General features: G+C 39.3%; 1 protein-coding gene across 1 annotated transcript in view; it reads left to right on the top strand.

Annotated features, from left to right (window-relative positions):
- Positions 1 to 6,300, top strand: part of LOC108978687 (flocculation protein FLO11) — a 10,931-nt gene extending 4,631 nt beyond the window's left edge. The window contains exons 2-3 of the mRNA XM_018949083.1: positions 2,678 to 2,824; positions 3,776 to 6,300. Coding sequence (XP_018804628.1) covers positions 2,678 to 2,824; positions 3,776 to 5,744 — 2,116 coding nt within the window. The 3' untranslated portion in view covers positions 5,745 to 6,300. The remainder of the gene's footprint in view (positions 1 to 2,677; positions 2,825 to 3,775) is intronic.
- Positions 6,301 to 10,395: the final 4,095 nt, after the last annotated feature.

Raw genomic sequence — 10,395 nt, 5'->3', positions numbered from 1 at the left:
ATATATGTATGTTTATGTATATGCGTGTGGGGGTACTTAAACAACAGCCACATCAAAAGGTGCTAATTGCGCTTATTTCGTTCAAATGTTAATTTATTTACGAATTTGTTATAAGTAGTATTTGGATTGTATTCATTTCATTTTTAACTCTCCCATATTTGTACAAATATGCATATATATACATACATACATACATATAAGTAAGAATATTTGGACTGACTGTGTCACTACGGTTGCTCACATTTGGAAAAACTTTGTATTCATCGCCTTCATTCCAAGTTTCTTCCTATTCTTCCTATTGCCTATTTGACTCCCAAAACCTGTTGCTCATGGTATCATAACTTTCCTGATAGGTTGTAAAACTAATTGAGAAGCGTTGGGTACTGTGTACTGGAACTCTATTGATCAGCTGTACACGAACTTAGCCCTATCTTACTGACAAATAACTGACAAATAACATTTCATTCAACCGTCTTTTACACAAGATTCAAGTTCTCTTATTTTCGCTAATTACGATAAGACAATATCCCGGCGAAATCGAGCCTCCAAACAATGCGCCTGCGCAATTACATTTTGAATCTCTTATTAAAAGATAAAAAATCACGTAGTCACTTACAAATTGACAAGCCAGCATTCTTACATACCCACATTCATGCCCAAATGGGATTGAATTATTACAGAACTGAGAGATATGAAATAAAAAGCAACTGCGTCCTTCCGTCGCTGGTCACATTTTGGGCCATTTTGTGCATTTCCTAACTGACAGACGTATCGACATGCATAAAAACACACTTCCTGCTGCCCTCGCCATTTCAAATCTCCCCATTGCATATGTTTTCTTCTCTGGTATTTTGCATGCTACACAGATTGCATTTGCAAAATGTCTGTGACTCTGGCAGATGACACAAGTCCACTTCGGTGCATATTTCGTGTGATGTCTCTTGTTTACACTGAGATTTGCAGGCGCACAAACAAACACGCTCGCAACGTAGAACAGAATGTGGAACAGTCTTTCAAAGATACTGGTTACACAGTAATCTCTTTCTGGCAATGTTCAAGCCGAAKGAATTTATGTGCTTCATTAAATAGTTTGCACTTACCAAAGTACCAAGGTGTCCTTTAAAAAAAGTAACTTGAAATAATAAAAAGGTTGAGAAAGCTTCCCAAATAGAATTCTGTCATCATTTACAGGTCGTTTTTATAGCTTATGTACATCTCCCGAGGACCTAAAATATTAATTTAGGCGAGTTGTGGACCGGTATCTAATCAAAATGAATGCGTTTCTCATTAGTTTGGCGTCAGTACACATTCTCGTTGAATTTTGCCTATGCGGCTGCGTCTGCGTTTGTTTACTCTCAGATTTTCTTTTTAACAGGCTGCAGCATCCTTCCCCTTCACCAACGCTTACGCGGCCGGGCACTTCACGCTTGGCAGCGCGCTAATCACATTCAACTGATGCATTTCTCCGCCGTGGCACTTGTTGCTGCCTGTGGGTTTTGTATTTTTTGCCCACTTCGCAAGTGTTGTTTGTGTTGGCTTTGGCAGTATGTAGATTTGCAAAACTCATTAAATGATAGCTTGAAGTGCGCTGGCATCTTCTTCATTTCACTACATGAAAAATATGACAAAATGGCACTTTGCTCGTATACTCTCGCCAGCGACTGCATGCCACATCGACATCAACGTTCAGCGTCCGGTGTAAATGAAGCATCGAGTAGCAGGCACATTTGCACTTTGATAAGTCACTGCCGGGGACCAACGTCACCAGTGCGATATGAATGAAGTGTGAACGCGCCGAATTAAAAAGGGCGGGTTCACGCATAAATATTGCTTTCGAATCAGCTAAGATGCATGCGGTTTTATGTTGCAAAAATTGTACACGACAATTTTTATATCTCGTCCACTTCAGAAAATTAACGCCGTTTCGGAAGTTGCAAGCAAAACCATTTAGAACTTCTCTTCGGTGACGTATTATCTTCACTTCAGTGCCGTAGCTGGCTGGGACTTGCTTTTGCCACTTAAGTTAGATTTTCCTCCCCTCATTGCGTATCGTGCGTAGAAGCAGTCGCAATATTTTGATACCGCCATGGCGTTCGTGCTGCAATTTGCTTTGATACCAAGCCAGCTATGTCATGGCGATTTTCGCACTTCACACTGTCGGCGTTGTTTTTACTATTAATAGGGTAATGCCATTGTGGCAAGGAATAAAATCCTGGATTTCGATATGCCCCAATCAAGAAAACTCCCGTTCAAAAGCAATCTGGAAAAGGCCCTGACCTTACTAATTGACTGACCACACTTTTTTCCATCATGTAACCATGATAATTCTCTTCCTATGGAATATTAAAAAAAAGTTAAAAGTTTGCCAGGAACTGTCACACTATTATATAAACTACTTGTATTCTATCATTATATTCGATACAAAACTCTGAACAGTCTGCATTGAGAGTTTAATAGAGAATTTTATGGCATGAAAATAATAAAAGTGATCCTTTACAAAAATTATTGCATCCTATCCTGCTCGGTATTCTATAAGGTACACAAATGTGAGAGGATATACATTTTTTAAATACTGGAAAATGTGCAAGTTTCGTTTCCCAACCGCTTTCAAAATATATGGCATTTGATCACTCTCCCACAGTGATGTGTTGATATTGTATGATTTTTTTCGTTTCAGAGTCCCTTCGGACCGCAAAAAAGATCACATCAAACGACCAATGAATGCGTTTATGGTTTGGGCGCAGGCAGCACGACGGGTAATGTCCAAGCAGTACCCACATTTACAAAACTCAGAGTTGAGTAAATCACTCGGAAAATTGTGGAAGTAAGTATTTGTTAAATGAATTTTGTACACATTTCGAATGTTTATTTGAATATTGAACCAAATTCGTAAATTAAGCAAAAGAGCTACCCTGGAGTAAGTTATGAGTAGATCTGGTGCAAGAGCAGTTTGGAAGTCACAGTGATGATTAATGCGTCCATTTGTTTGGCTCAGTTTCGACCATTTATTTATGGATCAAAAAAAAAACGTAATGTGTGGTGAAAAGCCTTTATTAATGAAGTTATAACTGACTATTGCAAAATTTAATGGACAAGAAATGTGACGGATAAATTTATAAAGCAACTCAAAGATAGCTAAGCTAAGCATGGTTATATTTAATCGCTAGACTGTCAAGCTTCGAATTCTCGGAATTTTGTTTGACAATAAAGTTCTCAGCGAAGCGCAGATTACGTTTGTACTGAAAATTTCATGGTTCATCGATAGCGTTTTGGTGATAAGTACGAACTTTCATGCAGCCGCGTTTTGCTTGATTCAGCTCAATGTACGGAAAGTTAGCTTATCAACATTGAAAAAAAAAGACAAATTATTACATGGCATGGCCTGTTCGTAATTTGTCTTTGTCTTTTGCTGAGTAGCTGGGCTTCAATTCGTCGACATGCCTCATTGGAGGGCAACACTCATACTTCACGACTCACTTGCGAAGATCAATTAAAATTTGTACTTTCCATTTTATTATTTTGTGTTGAAATCAAATTATAACTGGATTTTGAGAAATATAATGAGTCTTTGCACGATTACTCTCTGAATTCATTTCAAAAATTCCAAATTTGGCCTTTTTCCTTTTTGCTTCTTCTTCTTCAGAAACAAAAAAATTATAATTTTATTAGAGTGCTTAGCTTTTTTTGCTAGTCTTTTAGAATCTAAGTTAATTTTTACTTTGCTTATTTAACATAGTCGACTTTTTAAATTCACTTCGATATCTTCTCCAAACAGAAACCTCAAGGAGTCGGACAAGAAACCATTCATGGAATTCGCGGAGAAGCTGCGACTCACACATAAACAGGAGCATCCCGACTACAAATATCAGCCACGTCGCAAAAAAGGGCGCACACTCACAGCCAGCGGGGTGCAGTGCGACGATGTACTGTCTGCGACGACAACCACAAACTCTACCGCCAAACTGTCCTGTGAAACAGCAACCGATTGTGCAACCGGCGCTTTTCAGTCAAAGAGCTGCAGTGGGACGGCTGGTATGCGGAAGGTAATGGGCGTAGGGAACGCATCAACCGCAAATCGAATTAATGGGCGCATCATTAAGCAAACGCCACAGTCGTGCCATAACAGCGGTAAAATGGATGCGCTGAGCAACTACAGCACGAACGCGGTTTTTCGCAATTCGAATACTAGCAGTAATGGCTCCATCACATGCGCTGCGGATATGCTGAATAGCGAGGCTTTCATTAGCTCGCTGAACAGCGCATGTGCCGCTTCATTGCAGAGCGCTGCTAACGGTGGACTCATTCCTGAATTGGCGGGACTTGATTTTGGGCAACAGTCGCAGCATTACGATTATGCGCGTCCAATGGATTCGCCTTGCTCAACGGCGAGTTCATTGCAATCGACTGGTGCCAGTACTTCCGCCGACGGACAGCCGCTCACACCTCCTGCCACACCATATACATTAAGTAGCGGCAGTCTGCTAAGCGCCACTTTGAACGACAAACGTACACCCACGCAGCTACAGCTATCACAGGCACAAAACTTATTACGACCACTCAGTGCATCTGCTGTGGTAGACTCGGATGCTGCCGTTGGTTATGGTGTGCTAGGGGATGGTGCCCGCGAGTACATTTCTTTAGATGAAAGCCAGTATAATTCTGGGCTACTGGATTTTCAGCGTTCTGCTCATGAACTGCTGACGGCCAATGAGTTAGCTTCACCAAACTACAATGGCGGCTTAAGCGGGGGACGCATTTTTAATTCAAATTCAACTGCGAGCGATAGCTATAATAATTATGCCCCCGGCCAATACCTTGCCTACAATTACGTTTCAAATACAGATGCCTGCAATTCGCCACATTCCATTGGAGTCTTGAATTACTTGGAGTCCGCATCATCTGCATCGGCAGTGGGAGGTGCAGGCAGTAACAGCAACAGCTCTAACAAATCGCCCTCGGCATGTTCAATGGGCCAGTTCGCAGCGGTGCATAGCTATTTAGCGCCGACTTCGATTAGCAATAGTGACATTGATCCAAAGGAAATTGACCAATATCTCATGGATCAAGTGCTGGTGCCTCTAACCCAGGCCGATGCATCACAATTGCCGCAACGGTCGGTGCCCGCAGTGTCGACGACATGCTCATCTAGCACCTCGGCCTCATCCGCAGCGGGCGCGGTGTGTACAACAATAACGAAAACCCCGTCGGTAGCAACAACAATTCCAAGAGGGAGTTCATGCATAAGGTCCATCGGCGATAAAACGAATAGCTCCGTTGGAGATGGGGGCGATGCCAGTAATTCTGTGAAATCCTCTGCTTCATTTCAATTGCTCCACAAATCACATTCACAGCAACAACAAAACGATGTTTTAGAGCTGCAACCGCTACATCGGATATCAAGTACGACAACATCATCATCGACATCACCAGTAGCAACGAATGGCATTTCCAGTGAATACGGCTCGAACAGCGCTAGCAACGCCAATGAGAGTTGCAACAACAACAATGGCGGAATGGGTGGCAGCAATGTCGTTAGCTCCGGTAATTGCTTTTATGTGAGTGGCATTGACATGAACGCGTCGGCGTTGTCAGTCTCCCATGGTTATCATCACCAACACTATGGACCACATCACCTAGCACAGCAGCAGCAGTCCTCGCCGCATCACCAAGCACAACGCGACCAGCAGCAGTCGCACCACCAGCAACAGCAACAACATATATGGGGTAGTTATGTCAGCCCGTAATCAGCTTTATCGGGTGCTTGGCTAGCCGGCGAGCCTTCAACAGCTGCTCATTTCCTCTTCGATCCGCTGCAGTTGACGCAGTGATTTCACATTTTCTTCCAAGCTTGTTCGCGTGCTCATTCGACTTTACTGCTTGGCAATTGGTCACATAAGCAGTCCCAGACGCTTACATAAACGTTCGTACAACTCGACAAATTGGCATGACGAAATATTTTCCTTGTAGAGAGGAGTTGCCGTTCGATTTTACATATCACGACCCTTAACTGCTCAATTTTCGGAGCGGCTAATTATTTGGGACTGCCTGGCAACTCTGTAACTTTGTCACGTAATGTCAACGCATGATTAATGGTACCATCGAAAAGCCTCCAGCAATTGGAGCGCCATATGATTTTTATACCGTTTGGTTCATAACGTAATTCCAGTTTATTTTTTTTATAAAAATTGCATAAACATTTTTGTGTAAGAAGTACTAAGAATATAATAATAAAAATTCCATTAACTATGTTGCTCTTTATCCTATGAAGTTATATTAAGAAAGCGAATGTTAGTAATTTTAAGTTAATGTAGCTGCTTCTTTATTTTATTTTATTTGAATAAAGTAATGAATATAATTCACGACAAAATTGATTACAATCTTACGTAATTGTGACCCACGTAATTATGTTTTCGACGTGGCAGGGGATGTCTGACCTGGCGAATTTTGTTGTGCAGAAGTTGACAAATTACAGACTTTCTTTGAGCGGATTGATGGTTTTCCTAAAATGTTATATACATATTTGCCAAATTTCTTGATTTTCTCTGCGAATCACAAAATACTAGTTGTACAATTGTCCAAAGAGCTCATTTACTGCAATTAAATTATAATTGCCTGATGATTTGTTAAGTAAATAAATTCAACGAGTTAAATATTTGTGGTGAAATTTGCTAATTTGTTCCAAATACACGGAGAAATAATTGAAAGCGGCGACAAAATTTCACTCCAATATGTTTTGATGCTGTTACTTGTCATTCCAATATTTTTTAAGATCTAAAAAGTATTTAGAATATTTTAGCATTAATGTTATGGTCACCGTTTTGGCCAATAACTTACTGCTATTTTGAAGAAACTTTTATAACGCCATTTTCGTCTCTTTGGTAAAACACTGGAACCATCGATTGTTCTTCCATCCGATAACGCTGCTTTTCTTAAGGTGAAATTTCCACCAGCAAATCATTCACCAAAGACAGGAAAATTAAGTAATAATCTGTTGTCAAGTCCCACTATAAGGTGAATCCATAAAGATCTTACGAGCAAAGCCTCCAAAGCTGTGCGTTTCCCAACAAATACTTCATTTAGACGGTTCAAACGGCACATGTCAGATATGCCTGATATACCTTTTCGATTATTTCATATATTGTTGTGTGGTCAATAATTTCGTTCCCAATGATTTGCATATTAATCTTGAAATAAGCAAATAATTAAACTGACCCCCGTTTTTCTAACAAATTGTAGATATTTTCAGTACAAGAAAGCCGCTGACCACAAACAGATAACTAACCACAAATTAACTTAAAAGTACTTTGCACGAATGCGTTAATTTCCTCATTCTCATACACACTAGTAAATATGTACATAATGTATGAATGTATGAATTTAAACAGCTCTTACCATATTTTGGGCAATTGGGTGCCAAAATAGAAATGTTTTGGAGAACGTAATTAGCTGCCATCAAATTATCTTAGTATGTTCCCACTGCAGCGAATGCCTTAGAAACTCACACACCGCCACACCAACAAACTCATGCGTAGTAAAAATGAGTGTTTTGCCAGCTAATTAACATCAGTGTGTTATGAAGTCCAAAGTTTTAGCATACTCCGAAGCGCACTCGTGTGTAGACTTTTAGGTGAACGTTATAATGTGACAACTGTTGAAAATTTTTGGCTGAAAGTCTCAATTCAAGCTATGAAAATCAGAAATTTCTTTACATAAAGCTAGCAATATACACACACAAACCCAATCGAGCAGTAGCAGATGTGGAATTTCGAGCCCCCATGACAGCTTCTTAAAACCTGATTGCTTTTTGTGACTGATTCGGAAATGTTTGATACTTGCTAGCATGCATGCTCACTGAGTCACTACTCGCTGCTCGCATTTGGCTGGCAGCGCTTTTTACCCTCTGATCCCCACATTGTATGGATCATTAGAATTTATGATATTTCATAGTTTGAGCGGACGTCGCCACTTTAATTGGCTGCAGTATATGCAGAACATTAAATTATTTAGCTTTTGTGCCGCGAGTGTGGAAGGTTATGTTTTAAGTTTGGAAGTATGTTTAGAAAGTGTGTAATAACAAAACTGTAACGAACTGTGCAATATGTTGTGAAAAAACCAATAAAATTCTATGAAAATATAATAATATTAGATGACATAAATGGCTAACTTTAGAGAAAGTAGTTCGAGGAACTAAGTTCTTCTTAGATCGCCGACTATTCAATTACACATACTGACCTCACTAAATATTTATATAAGTACTAGTATACAACTGCAATTTTCGGAATAAGAATGAATGAAGCAAAATAACACCAGTGTTTACACGATATGATTTCTTGTATGTATATTATTTCTCGATACTTTAATTAAATTTTTTCACATATTTCTAACTGGATTGACACTGGTATATATCTGACTAAAACCCGACAACACATAATATATAAGTTTCAAAATCCTTATAATATATGTACATGTGAGGGCAAAGCAAAGCTTTGTCCCGATTTTACCCATTTTTGTCGTATTATCATAAAAATGTTATCTCGGAATTCAATACTAAATATTGGCTGAGATCCACATATTCGGTATATTGGGGCCTGAAAAGTTAATGTCGGGTTCCGACAATTTTTGGACTTTAGTCACCGGCTCATATGAAGCATTATCCCATCCCCCGATTTCGCGCTGTGGAAGGTGGTGAATAAAATTGTTCTGAGTGATTTGTTTGACCTAGTTTGGTAATAACTGTAATAATTACAGTAAGTTTCGAGGCTTAGTTATGGCATTTTATTGCTTTTCTATTTACTTCTTATGATGTTAAGGAACACGCGTATTAAGTCTCATCAGGGTATCTTATGTTTTACTAGAGTTACAGTTGGTACGGAGGGATGGACGGACAGTGTTTAGACAGTGGTAAGAAAAAATGTTGTTATTGGCTTGAATGTACATGAATTTAATTCGCTACGTGCGAATGTGCGATTGAAATTGAGACGAGATGAGAAAAAGAACGCAGCGCGCAGAATTCTTCCGATTGAAGTAAAAGGAAAAAGGTGTCCAACCTTTTTTAGGATGCAGACAGTTTTCAACTCATAGTGACAAAAAGTACTCGGAAATTGTAAATAAAATTCAAAACATTTAATTATTCAGCAATTATTATTTTGTTGCCTTGAAAGTAATTCCAACCAGATGTAATACATATGTATAATATATGCCCCGAAACACTTTTCGTAAGCACTTGTTGGGTTTGCTGGACGAGTCGAGCAAGAGTGCGTATCATGTCCAAAATATGCACCAATATCATTCGAACGGACTCGCGAGAGATGTTGAGCCTCTTGTCATCTATCTAACACTTGCGTGACGATTTTCGAGCACCGTATTCTTCACTTTTTTAATTTTTTCATCAGTTAAAGAGGTAGTCCAGATCGAGGCATGCCTTCAACGATCTCTCCGCTGTCTTTGAAGGCCTTGTACCACTCTTAGGTTTTCGTTTTGATAAAATTGAATCACCGCGACTTTTCCATTACCTAAATTTGGGTAGAAATATAAAATTTGTGACAAATTTTTGCTTCGATATTTTAATCCATTGTTAACATCGCAACCGGAAACAGAAAAAATGTTTTTTTCGGCAAAATCAATTTATTGTATTCAATATTCTGCTTCAGTACAGCTTTTTGCAAGGTCCAAAAGCATGTCGATCGAGTGTTTTAGCTCGTTGGCCGGAATGGCCGCCAGTAAGGCCGCAGTCTGCATAACGCTTTCCTTCCATGGACAAATGCATTTTTCCGAAACGGAAGAAGTTGCACGGTGCCAATCATCGGAATAGGCAATCATCCCATAAAATTGTTTCATCAATTGAAAACTTTCGGTAAAAGTTTTAAAAATTTAAAAACAAAATTTAATGTTGGCTCTTTGTTCGAAGCTCATTTTCGCACTGATAACACAAACATACTAACACTTAAAACGCACTAACTTCAAATCGATGAAATGTCATGAAATTCTCACTGGACTGGACTTCATATTTTTATACCCTTAATAGAGTATATTATGTTTGCCATGAATTTTGTATACCCGGAAAAAACAGTCTTTAGCAAATTGAATCTATTTCCAGCATAGACATCTGTCTCCTATGTATTCCGCGAATGCCTCGGCACATCTGTGCTTAGGCGATTGTGGCGGTGCCTTTGATTTGCCATTTTTCCAGTGTCAGTTTAGCAATAAAATCGCAATGCATTTGGAAAATAACAGCTGGGTATTTGCACATTTTAAATTATGCAATAAATACGCACTCCGATTAAAGTGCAGCGAAATGAAATCAGCGCAAAATTGAAAGCTGACACATAAATTCAGTTGTTGTTACAAATTTAAGTATGATTATATAATAAAAATGCACACAGCCATACGTCGGTG

This window comes from Bactrocera latifrons, unplaced genomic scaffold (genome assembly GCF_001853355.1).
Source record: "Bactrocera latifrons isolate USDA-ARS-PBARC rearing strain unplaced genomic scaffold, ASM185335v1 scaffold_126, whole genome shotgun sequence".
NCBI classification, from domain to species: domain Eukaryota; kingdom Metazoa; phylum Arthropoda; class Insecta; order Diptera; family Tephritidae; genus Bactrocera; species Bactrocera latifrons.
The sequence above is the reverse complement of the archived record's forward strand: the minus strand, read 5'-3'. Positions and strand labels throughout refer to the sequence as shown.